Here is a 27,713-nt window from a genome sequence, read left to right as displayed (position 1 = left end):
ACAGACCTATCTCGCAACTTCCGTTCCTGTCAAAAATCCTCGAGAAGATTGTCCTATCACAACTTCAGACCTATCTGAATGAGAATAACATCTGGGATAAATTTCAAACTGGGTTTAAACTGCGCCATAGCACGGAAACAGCACTTTTGAGGGTCTTCAATGATCTTCTTTTAATTACTGACTCTGGGCGCCCCGCCGTCTTAGTTTTGTTGGACCTGTCTTCTGCTTTTGATCTGGTGGACCATAATATCCTGTTAATGAGGCTTGAACTTCTGGTTGGCATTACGGGTATGGCTCTTAGTTGGTTTAAATCCTACTTATCGGAGAGGTCCTTCTCTGTCACGATGGGTACCTACTCCTCTTCCATTGCCCTCGTTACCTCAGGGGTCTGTATTGGGTCCTATGCTATTTTCTCTATATATGTTACCCCTTTGTCGTATTATTGAAAAGTACAAACTCTCTTATCATTGCTACGCGGATGACATTCAAATTTATTTTGAATTGACTGAGGATGAAACTTCATTGATACTTCGCTTCTTCGATTATATAAGTGAAGTTAAAGACTGGCTGCTGAGCAATTCTCTTATCCTTAATACCAAGAAAACGGAAATTTTAATATTTGATAGTCATACCCCTAGAGCCCATCTAACTGGTGTCCTTGGGCCCTTCGCTGATTATCTTTCCGATTCCGCAAGTAATTTGGGTGTTTACCTGGACGGCTCCTTTAAGCTTGACAAGCATGTGTCCTCTGTTATTAAATCTTGTTTCTATCAACTTTGTTTAATTTCTAAGGCCATGCCATACTTACCACGTGAGGATCTAGAAAAGCTTATCCATTCCTTTGTCACATCCAGGTTAGACTATTGCAACTCCCTATACACTGGGCTTCATTCTGCCCTTCTTCGTAGATTGCAACTCGTCCAAAACGCCGCGGCTCGCCTTCTAACTGGTACTCGTAGGTTTGAGACAATCACCCCAATTCTCACTGGCTCCCAATTAAACACCGCATTGATTTTAAAATCTTACTGCTTACTTATAAAATCATAAATAACATTGCACCCAGCTACCTTATTGATCTCCTTAGTGTGTATACTCCCGGTAGAATGCTGAGATCGTGAGACCAATTGCTCTTGGTACAACCTAGGTCAGGGCTGAAAACCAGAGGTGACCGTGCCTTTGGTTCAGTTGCACCTAACCTCTGGAATAACCTCCCTCATACTATTTGCACATCTGACTCAATCCAGACCTTCAAGTCTTGATTGAAAACCCACCTTTTTAGCTTAGCCTTCCCGGCCTCCTAGAGCAGGCCTTTTAAGTGTTCTTTCTTGCCTTCCCCTTTCCTCTCTTTTGCCTATATTGTTTTTATCGTTAAGTCTTGCTTGCTTATCTGCGTGCTTGTATGCTTGGTTAATCAATGCCAGCCATCTGCTAGCTTATCTGCATTTGTATTTTACTACTGTTTTATTGGATTATGTGAAGCATTTTGGCTACCTCTGGTTTTAAATGTGCTATACAAATAAAGTTGTATTGTATTGTATTGTCTTTCATGTTAAACTGAAGGCTATGAAAAGATTTTCATGCCTTTGAACAGCGTGAGTAGTTAAACATATTTTAGTAATAATTAGTAACTATGAACTAGTGGCCCCGAAAAAATTAGCTAGATGCTCCACAGGAGGTGCCCCTGAGGGCTAAATAAATACACATACAGCAACAAGAAGTAATCTTTTATTATGGCAAATGAAAAAAGAACTGTTTCTGTAAATGTATCCTGAAACACCTTGATCATAGTGCACCCTTTAGCGCAGTTAATGTCACATAAGGTTAATTTTAGGCTTGTCTCAATCAAACCTTAATTACATACAGTATCAACACAAACACGTGGCTCATGTTACACACAAACTTGACATGCCCTGTTCATCCGAGCTGAAACAGGAAGAACAGGAAGAAAAATTCCTCCAAATATTGCACAAAATGGCAAAAGTTGTTTATAAAATTGCCCTGGTGAGCATGACTGATCTGATAAAAAATAATTTAAAACAATGTCTGAACTTTTTTTTGTTTTAAAATCAAGTACTTGGGATTAAGCACACAGAGAAAAACTTTATAGATACGCTTTACAGGAACATGGCAGAGCGTGGGCGGTACGCTCTTTGGCTTTGCAAATGGATGGATGACAGGAAGCAGTCTGTACAGCAGAGAGGTCAGGGAAAACCAAACACACTTACAGGAACTCACACCATAAAATCACAGCTGAGTTAAATCAGCTGCTTCATCAGCACTGACCTCCTTATGGCCTTCACCTCTCTGAGGACCAATCAGTGAAATAGCACATGTTATGCGTCTATAGCGCCCGAGGCCTCTTGGGGGTGATTTGTTTGCTAGCTTGTTCCTCTTCCTGGAGAGTACAACGGAAAGACTTGACTTTATCTGGAAGAGGAGAGAATATCACACAGAAGGCACTATTTAAATGATGATCTTTGTCTTTAAGGATAACATGAAATCACGTCACTCATACAAAATTTGATACACCAGCTGAAGCTTTTTTTTAAATATTGTGAAATATTCTGTAGCAAAATGTGAATTTTATAAAAAGTGAAGGTGAAATGATAGGATAAGAGCAGAAACTGGTGAAGAATAGGAAATAAAGATTTATCTCTCTCCTATCATCATGGATAATCCTTCTGCTGGACAATTGTGTTGTCTTTGTTGGGTCTCTTGTATTTTCATATAATTCGTAGCTTAACTTCTTTCTTTCATATAATCAGCTATTTGCTCATTGTGACAAAGTGGAGAAGCAGTTGTAATTCTCTCCATTTGTCCCATATGTGTTTACCTTTTTTTTTGCACATTGTACACATTATTCTGTTTCTATGTATTTGCTATGATTTGCTATTTGTCAAGTAACATTGCTTCACTCACTATCCCGGGTTTGTTTGTGTAAGCGTTTTGTTGCCGGCAAATCAAACATTCTGCAAATTAAGACAAATACTAAGTTATGCTTCTTTATACTTTATTATGTTACAGATTAAGTCATTTGTTCATACTTACTCTGTTTGTCTTTTCAGTCATCATGAGTGTCAGGTGTGGGGAAATGCCCGCTTGGCATTTCCTCATTTTAAAGTCCTGATCATGTCACACATGACATCATCAGGTCAAACCATGTGGAGGGGTTTCTTTTTCCAGAGAGATGCTTCCTTTTGTTTGTGTTAATGTTTAAAGGGATTTGTTGAATGTTTTTCCTTTTGTTAATACTGCCATTTAGTTGTGTAAACGTGCATATTAGAAGTGTGTAGAGGTTTTGTGTTTTTACATAACCTGAGTAGAGTTTTAGATCCCTCAGTTGAGTGAGTGGTACTGGCTGGGCAATTGGAGGGAAATTGATGGCCCTATTTAAAGCCAGTCTCTACCAGATGCAGGAGAGAGGAGAGGTGAGCTGTGTCACCAGAGCCATGTTATGTTGAGTTTTGTTAAATGAATTGATTTGGGGAAAGTTTTGTTAAGTTATACATTAAATTAAGTTCACTGCAAATAAATTGCTCACCTTGGAAACCCAAAATGTCTGCATAGTCTGCTTCCCTACCACCTTCCTTGACGTTCGAGTGTGACTACTTCACACTCATCAATACTGACCTTGATTGAAGTATCAGATTTTTAAATCACCAAATATGGGTATAGTTCTTAAAAATCCAATATGAATATCACCCCTATATAGGGCGATTGTGGCTCAAGAGTTGGGAGTTCGCCTTGTAATCGGAAGGTTGCCGGTTCGAGCCCCGGCTCGTGTCGTTGGACGGTGGATGACTGGTTGTCTATAGCGCTTTGAGGTCCTTAGGGACTAGTAAAAGCGCTATACAAATACAGGCCATTTACCATATGAATAAGTGTAAAACTTATTTGAGTTGTTTGCACAAAACACATTTTGAGTTGTACAACTGAAAATGTGAAGATATATTTTAATTTTACTTGCAAGTTTGTTGATGGAAATGGCACACTATCATAGAAACTACTTAGCACTCTTGCACTGTAATGCGTTAGTTTGGATTGAAGCTTACGCACTGTAAACAGAACAATAATACAAACCAACCAATATACACATCAAGGCTGCAGTAGATGAAAAATCCTGTGTTTTGTGAGATAAAATTGCCGTTTCTGAGTCTGGTGGAGAGTAACAGATTCATTTCCTTGTGGGAAAGAACTGCTGGCAGAGGAAATGTTTTAAATGTAGCTTAATATATAACATAACATCGGTACATTGCTTTTATTACTGTGGCAGCTGGTAGTTGTTTGTTAACGGTGTGTCTGTTGCCATCTACAGTTATTCATTTATCAGACTAACTTGTAGAATTGATACTTTCTTAATGCAAAGAGGCTGAAAATTTGGAAACTGCATGATGTTTACCTCTTAACTCAGTAAGAATGTCTATCTTCTGGTCCAGGATTTGTTCTAACTGAGTTGCATATGATTCAACATCATAGTCCACCTCCTCTGTCATTTCCAGAAGCACCTTCTCATCCTCCAAGCACCGGATCGACTCCTGTAAGGGAAAACGATGCAGCTGAGTTGGGCTATGTGGTTTTAAATTCATATTGCCTATGAATGCAAAAGTGGGTCAAAGTTATGTTATGGCACGTGGTTCCTCCTTATAAAAATATGGCAAATTCTATGGTATTTACTGTAAATTACTGCACTAAAGATAAGATAAGATAACCTTTATTAGTCCCACATGTGGGAAATTTGTTTTGTCACAGCAGGAAGTGGACAGTGCAAAAGTTATATGGCAAAAATTAGAATATAATAAAAATAAAATACTGTACACAACTGTACAGAATAGAATAAAATAAAATACTATATACAGTAGAATAAATAGAATAAAATATACAATAGGATAAAAATAGAATACAAATACTTAATACAACTGAGTAAAAATACAACTTTGTCAGATAAAGAGTATTGCACTTAGTGTTATTGCACATGTGTGGATGTGTGTGTTTGATCAGTTGGAGTCTTTGTTGTACAGTCTGACAGAAGTGGGGAGGAAAGACCTGCGAAATCTCTCCGTCCCACACCGTGGGTGCCGCAGTCTGCCACTGAAGGAGCTGCTCAGTGCTGTCAGAGTTTCCTGCATGGTGTGGGAGATGTTGTCCAACAGGGATGACAGCTTAACCACCATTCCCCTGTCACTTCCCACCTCCACTGGGTCCAGAGGGCATCCTAGAACAGAGCTGGCCCTTCTGATCAGCCTGTTCAGTCTCTTCCTGTACCCGGCAGAGATGTTGCCACCCCAGCAGACCACACTGTAAAAGATAGCTGAGGCCACCACAGAGTCATAGAAGGTCTTCAGGAGTGGGCCCTCCACTCCAAACGACCTGAGTCTCTGCAGCAGGTACAGTCTGCTCTGCCCTTTCCTGTAGTCTGAGTTATGAGTCCAGTCCAGTTTGTTGTTCAGATGAACACCAAGGTACCTGTAGCAGTCCACAGCCTAAATGTCCATACCTTGGATGTTCAGTGGTTGCAGTGGAGGATGTTTGTGCCTGCGGAAGTCGACCACCAGCTCCTTGGTTTTACTGGTGTTGATGTGGAGGTAGTTCAGCTGGCACCAGTCCACAAAGGCTTGGGTCAGTCCTCTGTACACCTTGTCGTCCCCATCAGTGATGAGGCCGACTACTACAGAGTCATCAGAGAACTTCTGCAGGAAGCACTGGGTGGAGTTGTGGGAGAAGTCTGCAGTGTAGATGGTGAAGAGGAACGGAGCCAGAACCGTTCCCTGTGGGGTCCTTGTACTGCAGACGACCCTGTCCGACACACAGCACTGAGTCCTCACATACTGTGGTCGGTCGGTGAGGTAGTCCAGTATCCAGGTAGTGAGGTGACGGTCCACTCCAGAGTTCTCCAGCTTGTCCTTCAGGACCGAGGGAAGAATAGTGTTGAAGGCACTGGAGAAATCAAAGAACATGATTCTCACAGTGCTTCCAGCGGTCTCCAGGTGAGCGAGGGAGCGATGTAGGAGGTGAATGACGGCATCATCCGCTCCAATGCCAGGCTGGTAGGCAAACTGAAGTGGGTCCAGTGATGAGCTCACCAGGTGCCGAAGCTGAGCCAGGACCAGCCGCTCCAGGGTCTTCATCAGGTGGGATGTCAGAGCCACTGGCCTGTAGCTGTTGAGGTCCTTGGGGCGTGAAGTCTTTGGCACTCGCATAAGCTGTTATCGCGATAACATGCGAGAATTCCCGGGGCAGGTAATACGGACGCATGCTAACGGCTAACAGCTCAATGTCTCTGCTGCAGAGTTGTTCTTTCACAGTGATGTGCTCAGGGTTACACCATCTGTCATTTACAAACACTGCCAGTCCCCCTCCTTTCCTCTTACCGCTGTCTCTCGTCCTGTCCGCTCGCAGCAGCTGGAATCCCGGTAGTGTCACGCTTGTGTCCGGAGTTAGCTCCGTTAGCATCATGATGCTACATTGCCGGTACTCCCTCTGTGACCAGGTTAGCGACGTGACCTCATCCATCTTATTGGGCAAAGATCTTACGTTTCCAATAATTACAGAAGGAAGAGATGGTCGATAACGTCTCCTTCTCGGGCGACGGCGCTCCTTCCCAGCACGACACCCCTGTCTTTTCTTCCTCAGCTCGCTGGGAATGTCGATGTAGCTTTAAACAGGTTAAAGCTATCAACAAAGGACTTCATGGAAGGACTTCATACATCTATGTATTTTGTTGAACAGATAACAGAATAAAGAATGACAAACTTCTGGTGACCAAAGAAAAGCAGGATGCTTGTTGAGTCAAACACTTCTGGGAAACACTGACCCACACATACAATTTTGAGCAACAAGAAGAACTGGGAGCTCTTCAAGTAGAAGAAGGCACCATATCTCAACATGAAGTCTGTTTGGCAATGAAAGCTCAATAATCAAACAAACCAGCCAGCATGGATGAAATCCAATCAGAATTGCTGAAATATGGAGGGCCGATTGTTACAAATGTGCTCACAAAACTGTTCAATGAATGTTGGTGAATGGAGGCCGTCCCCAAAAACTGTCAGAAAGGCGTCATCCTCAAACTACCAAAGGAGAGCAACATGATGGAGTACACAAACTGGTGTGGAATCACCCTACTCTCTGTCAAAAGAAAGGCCTTCTTCACCATGCTACTCTGCCAACTTAAAGGCACTGCCGACCAACGCCTCTGCGAAGAACAGGCGGGCTTTCGACATGGACGATCATGCACTGACCAAATATTCACCCTCAGGAACATCATCGAACAGTTAGCGTTCAATGATATGTGTTAATTGAGAGCGATCACTCTCAATAAACTTCATCGACATCAAAAAAGCCTTTGATAGCATTCACAGAGATTTGCTTTGGAGCATCCTCCACCTGTACGGTGTCCCGCGAAAATTCATCTCAATCTTCAAGTCACTCTACTGCCACCCCAACTGCTCCATCAAGATGAACACGGGCCACACCGATCTCTTCACCATTGAGACTGGTGTCAGGCAAGGACGCATCCTCTCGCCCTTCCTGTTCCTAATGGCCCTCAACTTCATCATGAAGAAAGCCCTGGTCACCGGCTCACTCCTTGGCGGCCGCTTGTCGGGGCCTGGGGCCTGGGGCCTGGGGCTCGCTCGGGCCCCTTTGGAGGTGGGGTGCCCCCGGCCTCTCGGCCTGGGGCTCGGTCACTCAGGCACAGCTGGGGGCCGGCGGAGCTCACGGGCGCGTCACTGCAACTCCCCCTGACTTCTGCTCCGCGGCTGCTGGGCGAGCCCTCATCTGGGACTCTCCTCAGCTCTTACTGGAACAGTGGCGCGGCTGCCCCTCTGTTGGTCTTCCATGGTCTCTTGTGTTCTGGGGGCCTCTGGATGTCTGGAGTTTTGATCTCCTCCATACCCGCTTCACACCCTGGAGGACGGGGCTGTGGCCCCCCCACACTCCCTAGCAGATCATTACATGGAGAAACCTTTGGAATGCAAGCATGCTGATCCACACAGGTATGCACACATGGGTATTCACAGACGCGGACTAAAGCTTTCTTGGCTGCTACCTCAAAGCACACTGTGCGCTGTCTATCTTGCGTGCTGCACAATATCGTTTATTATTTAGTAAATATTGATATCTATGACTAGCTAGTTTATTGTGATGGTGCTTTGTTTTCTCTATTATTATGTTGCTCTTTGTTGTTTGCTGTCTCCTCTGTTTGTTTTTTTTGTTTGTTTTTTTTTTTTTCTCCATACAGGTGACCCAGGAGTTCTTTTTTTTTTTTTTCTCTCTCTCTTCCCCCCCCTTCTCACCGTCTCTTCTCCCCTTTGGTTTTCTTTCTTTCTCTCCCCCTCTTTCTCTCATTCATTCCCCCTGTCCTATTTATTTAAAAAAAAAAAAAAAAAAAAAAAAAAGAAAGCCCTGGTCAGGCCAGATGCAGGCATCACCTTGGACGGGATCAGTTGACTTACCGACCTTGATTTTGCAGATGACTGGTGGAAGATGGACACCACCTCCAGCATCCAACGTCGAACCTGGCTGGAAAAAGTTGGACTTTGCATCAGTGCAGAAAAATCAAAAATCATGCACATTAGCGACCAGGCCGGTATGCCTAAGATCAAGATCGGTGGGCAAGAACTCGAGGTGGTTGAGAGGTTTGCATACCTTGGCAGCGTCATTGGCTGGGACGGAGATTGAGAGACTCATTTCAAGAGCCGCACTGGCAAAGCCTCGTTGGTATTCCAACAAATGTGAAATATCTGGTCATCTGCCTCCATCTCAACCAACATCAAGGTTCATTAGTACGCCTCAACCATCATCCCAATGGAAATCTATGCATCTGAAAGGTGTAAAGCGTCGGCCAGTATTACCAGGAAGGTGGACGTCTTCCACCAGTGCTGCCTTTGAAGGATAATGAAGATCCGATACTTTGATCATGTCACCAATGAGTAGGTGCTACGATGAAGCAACCGTCCTCACCTCAGCGTGATTATCGCATGCTGCCGTCAAAAACTTGCCAGGCACATCATTCGCATGGACAGCCAAACAAAACATTCAGATGGGTTCCACCTGGAGGTTGTGGCAGGGGACTGCCATGGCTGACCTGGCACCGGACCTTCCATTATGACCTCAAAGCCCTTTGCATTGCTTGGGATAAAGGTGAAGAGCTTGCTGGAAATCGTAATCGATGGAGAGACCTTGTCGCCCAATACGCTCGATAGCTTGGGTGGACGAAGGTCTGGCAAAGGTAAAGCCTCTTGAGAAAATAGGGTAGATGAATTCCAGTGCTAGCTGTGAACTGTTGCTTAGGATATCAGATTTTTAAAACTAAAGCTTTACCCATTATAATAAACGATTTAGCATTGTTCAGAAAAAATCTGTATCTATACTAACATGCCTCAAAACAAATGATCAATCAGGTATGTGGGGCTAGGCATAGCAATTAGCTACAATTGGTTATTAATTTCCTATTATTTTTAGCTGTAAATGGAAAAACAGAAATCTTCTGGCCTACTGTACCTGAAAAACAGCCCTGTGATCCTCTAGCACCTGCTCCTCCATTTCTACCAGCTGAGAGACGGCTTCATGGAAAGTGAAGAGCTGCGGGGAAACCTCTTCCTCCTACAATAAACAAAGCCAGTGCTGTGATTATGAATTTAAAACTGCAGGAAATATATGCAAATTTAAACTAAAAACAATTATGCTAGATAAATTCCAAGAAATAATAATAATGTACCAAAACCCACAGGTACTTCATTTACTTCTTTTATTAAATCCTAATGTTATTCAATATTCAGCCATGACCATTTTCCAGATGAGGCACCATCAGCCACAATGTGAATGAGGGTTATGACATAAAAGTTAAAAAATAAAGTGACTGCAGAGGAAGGCAAGATCTATTGTTTATTTTGTTGAAACTAGTTTTATATGGAAAGTAACTGTGCAAGAACCTGCAAGCAGACTTAGTGCTGAATTGAACTGTGAATGTGGCAGGGAGCTAGAGTAAAGATATGAGAAGGTAGGAGGTATTTTGAATATTATTGTTTTCTATGGGCCACATTTGTGGAATAATGCAAGTTATCATCTGGCTCAGCAGTTCCCAGCCAACTGAAGTCAGTTTGTGGAAACCTAGCATCTATATTTTTCACACGGAGCTGCTGTGGGTTCAGATGTTCTCTGTCACGGTAGCGTGCGTGGGCAGCAGATGTTCTTACGTTCTGTTCACAGAGCAGCTTCAGATCATCTCTCTGTGGAGAGCTCCCCACTCCCCACTGAGCCTCCAGCACCTCCAGCTGCGTGATGTGTCCTCCCTGATGGCTCTCCATCATGGCTGCCGCAGGGTCCACTGTGAGCTCCTTCACCCTGACAACACATCAGCACTATAGGTAAACCAACAGTATGACAACTGCAAACAACTGCAGAGGTGAGCTACAATGGTGTGTAGCTGTATATGAGAAATATACAAACGTGTCGCGTCGGTGACAAGTGGTTCAACATGCCAAGAAATCAGTGATGAATACTGTGAGTTATGAGAAAGAAACATGAAGATGAAGATGATGACGAAGAACTTCATGCAGGCTTTGGGAACTCACGTCTGGAAAACAAGTCAAGTCAACAAATGACTGATGAAAAAAGCCTAAAGAACAAAGAAAACCAAAAAGTTTACACTTCTGCTGAATTTGGGATTTAGAGATGGAACAAAGTGGGGCACATGCATCATGATAGGTGACACAAAGCTAAAATATATTGAATAGATTGGATGATACTGGTAAGGTGATGTAGCGATTTCTTTTTTACTTTTTGCCAACAAATCTTACAGAAAGATCAGAACCCAGAGGAGGCAGTTGTCAAATGGTATGCTGAATGGAAAGATCAGGATGCGGTGTAATTTTTTTATATTTTTTTTGCCAGCCATAAATTATTGTAGCACATAATTTTATAAATGAATTGTTAACGTACTCTTCATTTTAGATCAGTTTTATTAACGGTTTCCTGAAGATGCTTTATATTTTAAGGTAAAAGCCCACAGCAACACTGAGAGAACCCCATTGCCCTATGAGCAGCTTTGTTGAGGATCGCTCCTTTAACAGGAAGGTCATATGTGTTGTTAATTGACAGAAAATGCCCCTCTTTTTTTTTTTTTACTGTGAACCCCTTATAAAAAATTGAAATTTCTATAGATAGTGAAAGAACAGGATCTTTTCTGTCATTTAACAGCTTATCAGTTGCGTCATTACATCGGTGCAGTATAAATGGCCATTAGGGAAGGTTGTGCTGGGCCAATTTCTGCCCCCACGCCCTATATTTGATACTGCTGCTTTAGTGAATAATTATTTGCACTACGAAGACATGTATGTGGGTTTAAAACACAATAAATGACAATTAGTTTTTACAGCAACTAAAAAATTTGTCATCCAGTGCAACAGTGTATCTCACTGGAGTGTTTTGGGATGGAAGTGCAAAATATATAATACTTATATAATGTAATACTTCATAGAAAAGTACAATTGTTATTGTTTTTTTTTCCCCCAAAAGGATTTGTTGACAAAAATAAAATAAGACTAACAAAAAAAGTGAATGACTTAACCTTCTAGGACCTGGCGTCCACATATGTGGACATCACATTTTGGGTTATTTAGACCAAAATACTCAATTTTGCTCTACAAGGGCCTGATATCCACTTACGAGGACATTATACAGCTACTGTTCTATCAAAATTTTAAACAAATATCCCCATATGTGGTTCTTATTTTTCTTAAAAACAAAAATAAGGTAAAAAAAATAATAAAGAAATCTGGTGATTCTTCGTTTTTACATTCATAGGGCCCCAATCGGCCCAAATATCAAAGAGAAACTAAAAATGCATTCTGTGGAAGAGTTTGGGTCTTAGGAGGTTAAAGCAATAAAAAAAACTTTGTAAATAATAAGTAAAGTGAGGCAGACAGTGAATGAACTCATTTTAACCTTGGTTCACATGCCAGCTAAACTGAATTTAATTCAGTTTTATTTATATAATGCCAAATCACAACAACAGTTGTCTCAAGGCACTTTATCTTGTAAGGTAAAGACCCTACAAAAATGATTACACCATTATTATGGTGACTGATGATGTTAGGACCCTCAATGATCTTTTTAGAAACAGACACAAAGCGGCTGCCTGGGTTCATGTGAAATGCCAATACGGGGGTAACTAATTGTGCAGGACACTGTTAAGAGACATAGCAAAATGATCATACTCATAGGTAGGGGAGAGCTCAGAGCGACCTCCTCCACCCCCACTCTGGGAGAAGGGAATGTCTGAGGGACTTATCCCAAATTCCTTTACTCTGGGAAAAAAATGCATGACAGGGGAGAGAAACACACATCAACAAGTGGAGGCAGGAGAGGATCATGTTATGTTATGTTATGTAGTCTTTTCTATTTTACATTTTTATGAATTCATTCAACAGAGGAGAAAGACAAACGGAGCACACAGATAACTAAGAATATTCCTCACAATAAGTCAACATTTTCAAGAAAAATCTGGCTTTATGTTTCATGCAAACTCCTCAAACACAAAATTTTAAATAATTCTCTATACTGTTACAATGGTGAATGTGCTTAATAAACAAATTTTCCAAACTTCTGTTTGTGATAGGCAGCCAATCAGAAGAAAGCTGGCTTAAAGTGAGAGAAGTTGAATTGAATTTTTTGACAGTTGAATCTTGTATAATAGATAAAACTATGGAACTTGAAATCAGTATAACAGGTCCACTTTAGAACTTTATGTTGATGCTTTTGACAAAACCTGAAAGTCAGGGTAGTTAGTGGAAAGTGAAGGTGTATAAATTTGAAATTATAACTCAATGTGCATTCATCTTAATGTTATATCTGAAAACCTTTTTTTGCCTTTCAGTAGAATCTTTCCTACCTGTTGGCATATCTCAATGTGTTCAGTGTGTTTTCACAAGATGCCATCCCAGGAGAGATGGTTGCAATCTGTAAAAAGATGAGAGAGGGATTTACCAAAACTGCAACCAAATCTGTAATCACTTTCTATTGTGTCTGTCTATAGTGGGTACATGTTGTTTTCTTACCATGCATGTTCTGGAGTTTTCTCCGATGAACGAGTCCCGCAGCACTTGGGTTAACTTGCTGGCTCTAAATGGAGTGTGTGGTTTGTTTCTGCCCAGGGCTCGAATACACTCCTGCAAACATACACCATGCCCAATTATGCAAAAAATCTGGCTAACTAATTATAGTCATTTTTGAAAATAATTTTTAAGGAGAACTAGGAAATATTTACTATTTTTCTTTTCTCAGATGATTTGCTGTTTCAAGTCAATTGAATATATCTGGGTTTTCTCGAGATTGCCTGCCTCCATCTCCTCCTTTCCTGTAGAATCTTCCAAGAATCTTCTTTGCTGTCTTAAAGTTGTTGTTTTTTTGCTTTTTTTTAATATCTATAGCCTATTTGTTGCATTTTCCTTGATGGATGTTCTTCTGATTATACAGCAGCAAAATGCCCCTGAAAGATATTCTTGATCCCTTTTTTCCTCCTGCCTGCTGTCTTCACATCCATTGCTTCATATATCCACTATCCCTCCTCTGACATGTCCAAAAACCCCACCCCTCAAAGCTGCTCAACCAGAGCACCTTATTAAATCCTGTCCAATCTGCTTACTCCTACAAAGATCTTAACATCTTCAACTCTGCCACCTCCAACTTGGCCTCCTGTCAGTGCCACTGTGTCCAAACCATACATCATACCAAATCTCACTACCACCTTACCTTTCACTCTTGCTGCTATTCTTCTGTCACAAATTACCCCTGACAGTTGTCTCCATCAACTTCACCTTGCCTGCACTCGCTTCACCTCTCTTGTGAGGTGAAGCGAGTGCAGGCTGTCTCCGTAGCGATCGGTGAGTGGGAATAGTCGGTGTAAGAATCCAAGTTAATCGTCTTAATATTAAATCAATCGAAAGTATCCGTAACATTTTCTTTCTGTTTGCAGCATCCCCTCGTCGACATGAGAGCTAAGTGGTGAAAGAAGCGCATGCGCAGGCTTTTCCTCTGGGACATTCTGAACTCTTTGTTCTATTAGAAGGCATAGCATACATTTTCACTGCTATGCAGATGACACCCAGCTCTATCTGTCCATGAAGCCAGATAACACACACCAATTAGTTAAACTGCAGGAATGTCTTAAAGACATAAAGACCTGGATGGCTGCTAACTTTCTGCTTCTTAATTCAGATAAAACTGAGGTTATTGTACTCGGCCCTGAAAAGCTTAGAAATATGGTATCTAAGCAGATTCTTACTCTGGATGGCATTACCTTGGCCTCCAGTAACACTGTGAGGAACCTTGGAGTCATTTTTGACCAGGATATGTCCTTCAACGCACATATTAAACAAATATGTAAGACTGCGTTCTTCCATTTGCGCAACATCTCTAAAATTAGAAATATCCTGTCTCAGAGTGACGCTGAAAAACTAGTTCATGCATTTATTACTTCCAGGCTGGACGACTGTAATTCATTATTATCAGGATGTCCAAAAAACTCACTGAAAAGCCTTCAGCTAATCCAAAATGCTGCAGCAAGAGTACTGACAGGGACTAGAAAGAGAGAGCATATTTCTCCTGTTTTGGCTTCCCTTCATTGGCTTCCTGTTAAATCCAGAATTGAATTCAAAATCCTGCTCCTCACATACAAGGTCTTAAATAATCAGGCCCCATCTTATCTTAATGACCTTGTAGTACCATATCACCCTATTAGAGAACTTTGCTCTTGCTCTGCAGGCCTACTTGTTGTTCCTAGAGTATTTAAAAGTAGAATGGGAGAGAGAGCCTTCAGTTTTCAGGCCCCTCTTCTGTGGAACCAGCTTCCAGTTTGGATTCGGGAGACAGACACTATCTCTACTTTTAAGATTAGGCTTAAAACTTTCCTTTTTGCTAAAGCATATAGTTAGGGCTGGACCAGGTGACCCTGAATCCTCCCTTAGCTATGCTGCAATAGACATAGGCTGCCGGGGGATTCCCATGATGCATTGAGTTTTTCCTTTCCAGTCACCTTTCTCACTCACTATGTGTTAATAGACCTCTCTGCATTGAATCATATCTGTTATTAACCTCTGTCTCTCTTCCACAGCATGTCTTTTATCCTGTCTTCCTTCTCTCACCCCAACCGGTCACAGCAGATGGCCGCCCCTCCCTGAGCCTGGTTCTGCTGGAGGTTTCTTCCTGTTAAAAGGGAGTTTTTCCTTCCCACTGTCGCCAAAGTGCTTGCTCATAGGGGGTCATATGATTGTTGGGTTTTTCTCTGTATCTATGAAGCGCCTTGAGGCGACTTTTGTTGTGATTTGGCGCTATATAAATAAAATTGAATTGAATTGAATTCTGTACTGTCACTTTGCATGGTTAACCCCGAGTATTTTAACTCATCCACCTTCACTACCACCTCTGCTGCTTGCTTTTTCACTGTTATACCTGCCTTCCTTTACCATCAAAACTGCTCATGTCAATGTTAATTAGATTTGCAGGACATTCATGTGCTCCAGGACTTGAAAAAATGAAAACCTTCACTAGGACTTTTCTGTTGTTCTACAAAGTATAATTCTTTTTTTTTAGCAACGGTATGGTGTGCAATCATTTCACCCTGGAAAATAAACAGTTCAAAGAAATCTTTAAAATGAAAATGACATTAATACCCAAAATGAGTGTATGTAAACTTCTGAAATCACAACTATATGAGAAGCACAACACTAAAGAACAGAATATCTGTAGTACTAAAGCGAAGACCTTGAGTGCCAGCAGACTCTTGTTGATCTCTGCTCCCTCGAGGCGAGTCTGCCGGTCAGCGCTGGACGTGTCTGCCCCTCTCTCATTCCCCGCCAGGTCGATAAGAGAGAACTTTCCATGCATCTTCCCCCGCCGACGCAGGATGATCTGGAAAACAGCGTGACTCCGGGAGGAGTGAGCGTTGGCCGATGTCTGCCCAGACGTCCTGCAAGAGGCATGGTGGGGGGTGTTCAGGGGGTTCATTCAGCGGTTCTCCAACTCAAATCTTGTTACTGTTTAGTGTTTTCACATATCCATATGTGAAAAAAAAAATCACGTTTACCTGCAGCTGTTTCCCACTTCGATGAGTTTGAGGACGTCTTCTGTGCATTTCACCTCCCTCTCCTGCAGGCCCACCACCTGCACCTGCTGCTTCCCGTCCTCCAGCACCCGTAACTTGGCTTTACGGTTTAACAGGTCAAACACCTTCAAACACAAATATGCTCAACAGTAGCGTTAGCAGTTTAACCTTTTCTCAGCTTCACAAAGACAGAGGACTGGACTCTGGCAAATTTCTCCTGATTTAATTTCCATTACTTGTGCTGATGGTTCTTACCCCATGTAGTATTTTCCTAGCAGCACTTCTACCATGAGAATCATTCACATGATTTACCACCAGCCACTTATGCTGAGATGTGTTTAACATGGTCCCTGATCTGAGCTGCTGGTATCTGGTCAAGGCACATGAACCTCCTTTCCTAGAGCAATTCTCATTACAGCTAATTTTAATCAGAGCCGGTCCTTAAAAAAACTTTTCTGGACTACCTGTCTTTATCATTTGAAGTCATTCTTGTCATAATATTAACATTTACAGCATACTTCCTCCTGAAGTAGCACCATTTAATTTCAATCCCTCACTGCTGACAAATAATACAAATAACGTGCGATATCATGCCCAGATGTGATATGAATCCCAAGCTTGCACCTAGCTCTTACAGGTTCACAGTTCATCTGCTCCCTGCCAAGAAAGCGGTGCCTACTTCAGGTCAAGTTCCATGTTAGTCGCCTTAGAGCAAAGGCCCACTCATGAGCCTCCACAGGGTGTGGAGAGGGGCTCACGTTTGCATGTGAGGAGGAGGGAGATCCTGAAGTTCCTCTGTTGCTGCCCAAGAAGTGCAGTATAAGTTATAAGCTCTCCCACTCGATTATGGAGCCTATCTCCCTGGCATGGAGCACCAAAGGTGCCTCAGGAGGCAAAACAAGACCACAACTGAGAGTATGTTCCACCTGGTGAATGCCAGTGTTCCATGCTATTTGTGTTGTTCTGAATGAACCGACTGAAAGGGAACAAAGTGTTATGTTTAATACTTCTATTGCCTGGAGAAGAGGAATGAGGTAAAACACTAGCTTGCTCTGTTGTGCAGCTGGGCTTGGTGAAGAGCAGCTATCAGACTGACTGTGATGACAGGGGTGTGTATGTGCAAGTGCGGCCGACATTATATATGTTCAGGGAACAGAAGTTATAAACATAACAATTTGTTTTCCAGTGACTGAGGTACCCGTCTGCTACAGAGAATCAAGCACATTGGCATAAACAGTTAAATATAAATATGTGGTATTTTTGAAGTAAATTGAAGTAAATGTCTCATCCTTCATCATGACTCTATTCATCAATTATTTAACCTTTTTTTTATTATATATTAACATACAGCTTAACTGATCAGTGATGATAACACACTTACCTTCCCACTGTAAATTTCAAAAAATGTGGCAAAAACTTGCAGGTCCAGCTTCTTATAATTTGGCTTCTTTAACATGAGAAAAACGTCTCTGGCTGCAGGGAGAGAAGGACACACCTAAATGAGAGAGACCAGCAATAATAATGATAATAATAATAATCAGTAAAGCAGAAACTAACCAGACAGTGCATAGATCCCTTTGGAGCAGTCCTGGTTCTTTCCTGAGAAGTCCCCTCCCATTGTCTAAAAGGAGACATGAGTTAGAATTTGAGAAGTTTGGTTTTATGACACTAAAACCAAACTTCTCAAATCAAAGTCAAAAACTCACATGTGTTTTTCCACTTCCAGTTTGTCCGTATGCAAAGCACGTCGCCATTCCCCTCTCAAAAATGGTCTCAACCAGCGGCTGAGCAGTGAACCTGCAGGGTGGAGTGTTTATTGGCAGCAGAATATTTGACTCAAGTGCTACAGCATGAAGAAAAAAGAAAAAACAGTGTACCTGTAAACCATTTCATTGGTGGAGTTCTCATCAAAGGCATAGTCAAATCGGAAGGTCTGGTTCTCCAGGTAGCGGGTCAAGTCAACTTTCTGCTTGGGCTCATGGACCATTACAACGTCCTTACTGGGAATGGTGATCACATCCAGATCCTTTGTTGATAACTCTGAAGAGACACAGTCATTGTTATAGACACAGGCTACAATGATGTACAAGGGCAAGGACAAGCAGCAGTCTATAGACATCCCTGTTACTTGTTTTTAATTAATCGACATTCAGAGATTTTTAGAAGTAATATTTAAAATGGACACAATTGGCACCACAACAGAAGAAATGACCCATGAGTAGGGATGGGTACCGGTATCCGGTGCCACGATGGCACCGGTTCTGACATAAACGGTAGTAACCAGACCGAAAAGCAGCGCACATTTCGGTGCTTTATTTCCCTGAGATGTCATACACTTTGGATTCTAGCCAATCATTTTACCTTTCCGAGGATAGTAGGCGGGGCCAGGTACGTACGTTCTTTTAGAGCAGAGCTACAGATTAAAAACGCCCAAGGCGAAGTGGTCAAAAGTCTGGCTGTACTTCACAGCAAAAGATGCAAACCCAGCAGCCTGCAACAAGTGCTTTAAGGTGATACTGTGCAAAGGAGGTAACACCTCGAATCTGATGAAACGCCTGGCGACCCATAGCGTTTTTTAAAAAGTCTAGAAATGCGCCGTATTTGATAGCTTGCTGCAAGACCTCACACCGTGCACATCTACTGCGGGTGTGGTGCCTGTTATCGGACCAGGAGTTAGCAACATGAACCCGAAGAGGAGAGTCCTGGCCCCTAGCCCTGCCAGTGTAGCAGAAATGATGACGGATGATGACGGCAGCAGCAGCCGTTCTTCTCTGTGTGAGTAGCTTAATGTTGTTCGTGTGTAATTTACGTTGAGTAGGCTAACCACCATTAATGCACGTAAGGTGAACTAGCAAACACCGTCGTAGTTACATGCGGCTGTCTTCTTGTTTGACGGCAGATGCTCCCTTCACCCTGGCCAAAAAGGCTAAAATGCCCAAAGAAAAAGTGGAAAACAGCTGAGAGGTTTTAGGACAAAGTTTGTGTTTTTCCATTGTTTAAGCACTGCTTCCAGCCAAGAGTGATACCATATATGCCACATAGCTGCAGAGAAGACTAACATTGTTATCTTTTTACAAAAAAACAGCTGAACATGAGAGGTTTTTGGACAAAGTTTGTGTTCTTCATTCTTTAAGCACCGGTTCGAGCACCGGTTCGAGCACCGTTTAAGCACTGGCACCGTTTAAAAAGTACCGGTTTGGCACCGGTATCGGATTAAACCTAAACGATACCCATCCCTATCCATGAGTGTCCAAAATCAGGCAGATCTGATTGATATAGTGGATGTAAACAATAAAAAACTTTTAGGGAGGCTTTCCACCTCCTCACAGGGGTCATCTCTCCAATTCTAAACTACTTTGATTAGCTGTCTGAGCTTGAACACAGGCTTCACAGTTTCTCTGAATACAGCTGCTACATAAATATGCTCTTACCTTTTTTGTTGAGGGGACGTGCACGAACGCACACGCATATCCTGTGCTCCTCAATCTGAAACATGAGAAGACATGAATAAATAGTGCGGTTCACACCTTTGTACTGGCCATATGACCTCCTCGTTTCTCCTTTCTTCCAACATTCTCAGGTACCTCTCTCTCTACTGACTCCTTCTGACCAGCAGATCTAAATTGGACTCACCAGATCGTTTGTGGTTAAAGGTCTGTAGTCCAGACTGGCTCTGAAGTCTCTGATCATACACATAATCTCATAGTTTGGTAAATTAACGTCCACCTCCTGCAGTGGCACAGAAAACAAAAGTATTGATCACATAATGACAAAGACAATAAAAACATTCAGGAAGCATTTCAATTATTCGTGAATTAATTAATTCAAAATCAACATCCTAACATTTTGAGTGACACGTCACGTACTTTTAAGTCTTTTGTCTAAATCAGCCGATTAGAAGCTACTTTCAGCCTGAGAATACTTTTTGTATCCAGACAGTGCTCTCTAAAATGGGTTTGGTAGATCACGTTTTGATTTTTAGTTCCAACTAACTATATGTTTTAACTCTAGGGCCACCTGCTCAGAACACTGTGAACCGAACACAGCTGCAATAATCAAAAGAAAAAAACTGAAGCATCTGATTCCTTTAAAAGTTTGTGTTGTTTCAGCTGTTTTCAGAATTTAAACGTTTTTATTAAATGCTACATGAGCTGACTGATTAATTAAAACAGTGCTTATTAAATCTTCTCACAGTTTCAGTTAATATGACTTGATGAGTAATGTTTCTTTTGCTTTGTTTTTTTGGAGTATAATTATCCATGTTTTTTTCTTTTTCATTTCACTCATATTGTCACAGTTTTGCTTATTTAACATGAGGTTATATTTAAAAAACCTGATTAATGGCATGCATTATAGTTTCAATAATTTGCTACTGCAAATCTGGAACATTACCAGCACACTGTGAAAGACTACAGCAGACACACACAATAGAAATAAGCACAGAAAAAAGCTCAGTCCACACATCCACATGCATTAAGGTCAAAATATTCAAGCAAAAATATATACAGTATATTTAATCTTGGGTTAACAGTACAGAGTCTAGTTGTTTGTGCATAATTCTGTTGACCTTTTTTTTTTTATAAAGAGACACAGTACAACAGTATAGTGGGTAAAACTCCTGTTGTGTGAGAGGCAGCATTATTATCCATGTCTTATAGTTATGACTATAAACCAGAACTTTCAGCATTTAGGTTTGAAAATCTGGGACTTTTGTTTGTTAGAGTGGTGGGGTTGGCTCAAATACTGAACTTTGAAGTCATTTAGATGAAAAAGTGAAGACAGTAGACATTTTGCATTTTTGCAAATTTTGGAAGTGTTACAGTACAAATAGTAAAACAGGTGGCCTCCAGGAGATGTCTTAAAAACCCTGGGAACATGTGTTGGCAGGTATGCTATAAATCAGCTTCATATCTAGAGATAATTCTCAAACAAATGGTTCTCCACTTCACACTGTGGTAATGTGTTTGTTGATGTGTGTATAATGTAAAGTACTGTAGTGTATGCTTGAGTTCTCACTTGTGCCCTCTTCTCTCTGAGCTCTTGTTGCTGAAGACGTCTCTTCTCTCTTTTCTCCTGCAGTTTTTCCACCTCCTTCACACAGTTAGATTTCCTCCGTGCTGAAAAAACAAGGAGCACAGTGGCCTAAAATATCAGCATCAAAATATATATACATATGGTTACAGGCTGAAGTAACAGGGACTATTCCCTCTGATACATTAACAATTATTTTTGATGATGCTGACTCATAATGCCTTACATTTACTTTTACACACACAAAACAAGAGCTGCAGTTTTGCTGATGCTCCTACTCAGTCATCTGGCCACCACATCGACAAAACACTTCATACAACAAAAGGGAAAAAAAAAGAAATAAATCAAAAGAACTGTGTAGCTGAGTAGTTACACTACGCTTTGTACATTTACCTAAAATCTAAATGGTTTCATAAATTTAATTAATCTTGTTCAACTTTTATTATATGTCCCACTTTCAAATCTTGAATTAAAAGTCAGTTTTTCTACTATACAGATGCATCATGCATGCATCACCTTAAATCAGTCATTCTCAATAATCAAGTGTAAAATGTACAATATCTAAAACTTTATATTATAAAGACTACATCCATTTAGCCAATTCATAAGTTGTAAAAAATAATTTGTTGATAATTGTGAATGCCCCCTAACCTGGGTGTTTTTTTAATTGGCAACCAGCATTATTTTAAACGTGTTAAAAGTCCTGGAGTATTCCTAAAACACATGGCAGTGATTTGATTGATTCAGTCCCTCAGCCCATATCTTGCCAAGCTCCATTTGTCATTCTGTGTCTGAGTTCATCTGTGTCATGATGTCGGCTCCGTTCTGCTCTTGCTTTCAGTGTATGCACATAGCCCGGTGGGCAGGTCTACAAAAAACTTGCTAGATTTAGCTGATTTTTAAAAAAAATTACACTGAATATGGCTTTTTATTTACAGTATTTCTTTTTTCAAATGTTATGTTTTGAGTGCTATTTGAAGGCCTGATCTTATTTACATATTTATGGTCATTCAAACAACAGCAGAGGAAAAACTTAAACAAGTGCTGCAGTATGAAGCCACAGCGAGTGAAAGAGCCTTTGACACCCTTAGACACACAGCTGTGTGGGAGCATGACATCACTGCTACAGAGAACAACAACAGAGATGCTGGAAACTCCCTCCAGAGAATTTCAAACAGAGCCATGTGGACATGAATCCTCTCTCATATGAAGTTTGCAGACGGGGTGACTGTGTTACCGTTCTGCTGCTGTATCAGGGACTGGTTTACGGCAGGCTGGGGAACGATGGTTGGTGGGGGTGGCTCCGCAGCTTGGCTGTGCTGACTGGGACGTGCCCGGGTTGTTCCCACTGAGGCAGCTGAGGAGCACACAATCCAGTGTAACTGCTCATCTCAAAACATTAAAAAGGCAGTTCACCCAAATTATACAAAGTTAAACCCAAATTCTCAGGAGAAGTGTTCACAGTGACCCTCTTAGATTTTCTGTGAGGTTTGTTCATGCCAGTGTTTCTATGCTGACTGCTTCAAACCGACTGCACAAACTTAACCATTCATTTTGTCATAACTGACAGACTCGTGAAGCAGGGGATTTTATCATTAGAAGAGTAAATACAACCAAACATGACTCTTTAATTCTAACAAAATATTACAATTTTAAATATTTAACATTGATTTTTTTTCTTGTCAATTCAGTTAAACATTCATAAGAAAGAAATTTCAGCACACTTATTGGATGTTTCTTCCTAAATGCACACTGGGAGTCATTATTACATTCTTACAAAACCCTGTTGTATACAAATTTCTATCTTTGACTTTTACAGTTATTAATCACTTGGACTAATTCTTGTATTGGGAAAACTTTAACTCACCTTAAAAACTGACTTTAAGGTGAGTTAAAGAAGTTGTAGTGAAACTGTTCTACAGTAATTTCCGAGAAAATAACCCTCACTCACTCTGCTTCCCATAAACTCTTTTTTTTTTTACATGATCGGGCAGCACCAACTGTATCGAAGTAGAAAATGATTAAATTATAAGCTTCATATCTCAGAGCTGTTAGTGGGAGAACGTACCTCTGTTCTCCCGTGGGGTATTTTCAGCCTTGGGTATTGCTGTAGTCCGTCTGGTCTATAAAGACCATAGTCATTAGAGTTGAATTAAGAATGAAAGAAGGGAGTACACAAAGTATGCAAGGAAAAATGTCTAAACTGAATTATATGTTATAGCAATAAATACAGCATAATCTCTTCAAATCAGGAATAATAGTAATATTCTGTTAAAAGGTCATGTGCAAATAGGAGTGATTGATTAATGATGTCTGGTGTTGAGAAGCAGACCTTGGGTACTTTGCTGGTTTTGGCAACATTGGAGGGAGGAACAGGAGCCTCGGGACTCTGTGGTATCTCTTCATCAGGAGCTACATCTGGATTCAGAGCAAAGACGCTCTCCAGATCAATCTAAATCAGAAAAAAGAAAGAAATTCCTTTGTTATCGTTACAATCTTTGTTTAAGCAGGGGCTCAAGATCACCTCATCAAGTGCAACAGGGGCTGTATTTGCTGAGAACATCAATAAAGATGATCAATAACGTTTATCTTTGCAGTATGTGACTGCTTAATTTGTCGTAATATCTTTTATCAATAATATTTTTTCAATATTTCTACTCTTTTAGAAGGCTGTAATGATGTAAAGGTGAACTTAGCCTCCCAAATGAACACCCAACATAAAAAAAAGCTCAGATAATTCTGCCAATGACAAAGCTCGTTAAAATCTGCGATCTTTCTGGTTGCCAGCAGGAGGACATTCTTTAGCTTTTTAAAAAGAAGTTTGATTGCATAGAAGCCTATGGGAAAATGGCCTATGAGTTTCAGGTCTTATTGCACACATACATGAAATTATGGTCCTAATTAGATTCTAAAATGAACAATAAAGCAGGTTTTGTCTTAAAGCAAACCTACATTGTTTTTGTGAATGTAGTATTGCTAAATCTTCCAGTCTTTCCTAGTTTTGGTAAACCTTACTTATCACATCTGGTTTCAAAACATCAACATTACAATTCCCCAAAAAAAGCTCACCTTTTGACATGAGGACTTTATTAAACTATGGGTCATGTGACGGTGTCTACTTCTATCTTTTTTAAGCATTTTATGCTTATACACTTGAGATACTTGTAGTGCACTGCATCGGGTACAGCAATATGTTATATGTTACAACAGCATTACAACATGTCCAGGATAAAGCAAGTAATAAGATACTCATGTCTATTTCATTGCTTTCAGGTGTTCCAAAAAGTGATTTCCAGTGTTTCTTTGTGTTTTTCATCTCTAACATATACTGATAAATATTGTGTGGTCAGGATTCACTAAGCTGTTATGTATAAAATAAAGAAATTACCTATTTTGCAAGTATCTTCATGACTCTGTAATATTGTATCTGCTCCTTGTTTTTTATTACGATCAATCCAGTCCTTTTTGGCTACTTAAAACATCTTTACAGTACTATGTCATGTTTGTTGCAATTTCTGCCTCTCTTTTGGCCAGATCCCTCTTAAAAAGCCATTTTTAATATGAATAAGAGTTTTTACCTTGATAAATAACGCGTATATAAAAGTCACTTTGACAAAACTGATTGCAGCATCTGATGTCTGACAGGGTTATTGTTTCTGGCTCAAAATGCTTTGATATTATTAAGATATGTTTCACAGGTTATAGGCCAGCAACTCATTTACAACAGTTTAAATACCAGCTATCATTTTTTGGCAGACAATCACTTTTTAGTCACTTCATCAGCAACACAAATAAAACTACAGACAGGTGCCATATTTGAAAGTTAATTCCTGACAACAATTCAGGAAGAGAATTACAAATTACAAATCACTACATTTCAGGACATAATGAATGAAACCGAGTGCAGAGGTAGATGTACCTCTTTCCCTTTGGTGTCTCCGTTCTCAATCCATTCCACTGTCACACTCTCATTGTCTTCATGCAGTGATGTGACCATCGCCTGGTGTATTCGTCCTGCAGAGAGGATACAGATGGATGCTAGGCCTGCGCAGTGCTGGACCAGACTGTAGAGCCAATGCTCATACAGACACCAACTTATGAGCCATAAAGCTAATGTTCAGTAATTAGGCCTGAGGATATTTTGTGCATTATCTTACAACAAATAAACTGATCCATCAGTCATTCAGTGTTTACAGGGAAAACTTAAACCCTAAAATAAGGATGCTGATATGCTAAATGGGTGTGGCTGATGAAGGATGATGTTGAGACTGTCAATCACACCACTGCAAGCGCTGCGTGTAGTGACTGTTGACCGGGTTCTTAGCCATCAGACAAATATTAAAATACACAGAGCAGTTTGAAAGTCGTGCGATTTTTTTACTGAGATGAAATACAGTTGGAGATGAAAGGCCCCCATCAGCCATCCATCAGCCCTGGTTAACAGGCCACCGCTGCATGATGCAGTGCAGACTTGTGCCTGCATCCCGTCCTCTAACCGGAGGTGTTTCGGCCATGAAGCAATGGACGGGAGGAAGGAGAGGGAGGGCGGCAGGGTAGGTGTCAACCGGACAGCAGGTGGACGGACCCGCCCGCAGCCCTGCAGTCAGGTCGACCCATTGCCGTATGTCTGCATCACTGACAGACACAGCAGCACCGTGTCAAAGACTATTTGTGTCATTTTTGAGTCTCTGACATTTCGCTCGCCGACCTTTTACTGCGACATTCCTGTGAATGACAGTGTAGCAGCCTGCTAGCTAGCAAAAACACCCGGCTGCGTTGAGCGGTAACGTTAGCTGCTCTCATGCGGACCGGCCGGATGGAGAGCGGTGTGTCTGAATGTGCATGTGTGAGCGGAGCATGCTACGTACCGTCGCTCCGTTTTATCTCCACATAAATGCCAACGAATATCTTCCCGAACATCCCGGCCATCGCTCCCGGTATGCCGTTTATTGAGCGCTCCAGTCTAAGTTGTGTGATATTGCGGAGACTGAGGTCATTTGCGGTCTGTCAGGAGAGAAGACAGGCGGAGAAGAGCAGGTGCGCATGCGCCACTGATGTTTTCACCTACAATTTCAACCCAATAAATAAATAAATAAATAATAAAAACGGACTACTGTCGTTAAATTTATAACAAAAATTCACGTTGTAATCCTGTTGTTGTTAGTACAATTAACGAAATATGTAGATACTTTACTTTTATTTCCATTTTCTGTAACTTGGACAATATAATTATTATAGGGCAGAAAATTTGATTAATATATCTTATTTTTTTATTTATTAAAAAAAAATCAACAATCTAAGCTCAATAAAAGCTAATGAACTTTTCGATTTTGGACTGATTCAGAACCTTAGGAGCCTGACAGGCGACATTCTGTCCTCTCCAGTTTTTTGTGACTGTGAATCAGGACAGGAATTAACGAGTACAGTTTATACCAAAATGTGCATCTGTTTAAAATATTGTGGCAATTCTGTTCATTGTTTTTTGTGATGTTTTGTCATAGCGAAAAGAGAGAGACTGTAAATGTATATATATCACATAATTTATTTTTAATATAACGAATTAAGATGTATTCATCCAGTTTTATGCATATAAATAATAATAATAATAATAATGATAATAATAATAATAATAATAATAATTTACAAAAACAAGTTAACTGTGACTGTATGAAGGCAGACAGAAGACCATAACAGATATGGTGACATAACTGATTGACAAATATCATTTTTATGATTCACTACTTTAATTAAAAAGTGCATCTTTTTTTTAAACCAGCATTATTGTAAGGACAATCACTGAACATTAAGTCGTATTTTTAAAACAATGCTATATCTTTTTTTATGGAAGCTGAATTTAAAGCAGATTTTTCAAAGTAACATTTTCAACCAGGACTGTTTATTCTTGATTTTCTTTATGGTAAATGGCCTGCATTTGTATAGCGCTTTTCTAGTCCATAGGACCCCAAAGCACTTTATACTACATTCAGTCATTCACACATTCACACACTGGCGATGGCAAGCTACATTGTAGCCACAGCTGCCCTGGGGCGCACTGACAGAGGCGAGGCTGCCGGACACAGGCGCCACCGGGCCCTCAGTTTTAGGCCCTCTTCTCTTTATAATATACATCCTCCCTCTAGGTACCATCTTCCGCAAATTTGATCTTCAGTTTCATTGTTTTGCTGATGACACCCAGTTATATCTCTCTTGCAAACCTGATTCCTCCCTCCCACCTTCTTCCCTTACAGAATGTCTATCCGAGTTAAAATCCTGGTTTACCTCTAATTTTCTAAAGCTCAATGAGGATAAAACTGAGATCCTCCTTATTGGCACCAAATCCAACCTTTTGAAGGCAAACCATTTCTCACTTACCATCGATAACTCCACAGTTTTCCCTTCTCCTCAGGTTAAGAGCCTTGGTGTCATCCTAGACAGTACACTTTCTTATAAATCACACATCAATAACCTCACCCGTTCTGCCTACTTCCATCTACGTAACATTAACAGATTGCTTCCTTCTCTTTCCACCCAGTCTACGTCCATTCTTGTACATAGTCTTGTTACCTCCCGTATTGACTACTGC

General features: G+C 40.9%; 1 protein-coding gene across 3 annotated transcripts; it reads right to left on the bottom strand.

Moving 5' to 3' along the window:
- Window positions 1-1,709: 1,709 nt before the first annotated feature.
- On the bottom strand, window positions 1,710-26,153 carry LOC147326329 (kinesin-like protein KIF2A). Of its 3 annotated transcripts, XM_086301474.1 has the most exons (21): window positions 25,999-26,153; window positions 25,050-25,144; window positions 23,463-23,582; window positions 23,199-23,253; window positions 22,368-22,487; window positions 21,116-21,216; window positions 19,733-19,828; window positions 19,531-19,585; window positions 17,977-18,139; window positions 17,806-17,896; window positions 17,657-17,720; window positions 17,481-17,572; window positions 16,082-16,224; window positions 15,760-15,964; window positions 13,056-13,166; window positions 12,890-12,957; window positions 12,216-12,305; window positions 10,194-10,341; window positions 9,499-9,600; window positions 4,400-4,535; window positions 1,710-2,427 (listed from the first exon to the last, which is right to left on the bottom strand). In XM_086301474.1, exons 1-21 carry the CDS (start codon window positions 26,057-26,059, stop codon window positions 2,342-2,344), a joined length of 2,202 nt encoding a protein of 733 aa, XP_086157600.1. In that variant the 5' UTR covers window positions 26,060-26,153; the 3' UTR covers window positions 1,710-2,341. The 3 variants fall into 3 exon arrangements, with proteins under 3 accessions (XP_086157600.1, XP_086157601.1, XP_086157602.1); XM_086301475.1 differs by lacking the exon at window positions 4,400-4,535; XM_086301476.1 differs by lacking the exon at window positions 12,216-12,305.
- Window positions 26,154-27,713: the final 1,560 nt, after the last annotated feature.

This window comes from Aulonocara sp. 'chitande type north' Nkhata Bay, linkage group LG7 (assembly GCF_057382095.1).
Source record: "Aulonocara sp. 'chitande type north' Nkhata Bay isolate Kocher_YH1m ecotype deep benthic linkage group LG7, A_spYH_male_GT1.1, whole genome shotgun sequence".
NCBI classification, from domain to species: Eukaryota; Metazoa; Chordata; class Actinopteri; order Cichliformes; family Cichlidae; genus Aulonocara; species Aulonocara sp. 'chitande type north' Nkhata Bay.
The sequence above is the reverse complement of the archived record's forward strand: the minus strand, read 5'-3'. Positions and strand labels throughout refer to the sequence as shown.

What these genes read in the sequence shown, in the direction of transcription:
- LOC147326329 (XM_086301474.1), bottom strand. Translation starts at nt 26,059, where the DNA reads ATGGCCGGGATGTTCGGGAAGATATTCGTTGGCATTTATGTGGAGATA. An exon ending in ACCAATGAAATGGTTTACAG is followed by an intron (nt 17,897 to 17,976) that starts GTACACTGTTTT and finishes TCCACCCTGCAG; the next exon opens with GTTCACTGCTCAGCCGCTGG. An exon ending in ACATTGAGATATGCCAACAG is followed by an intron (nt 12,306 to 12,889) that starts GTAGGAAAGATT and finishes TTTTTTTCCCAG; the next exon opens with AGTAAAGGAATTTGGGATAA.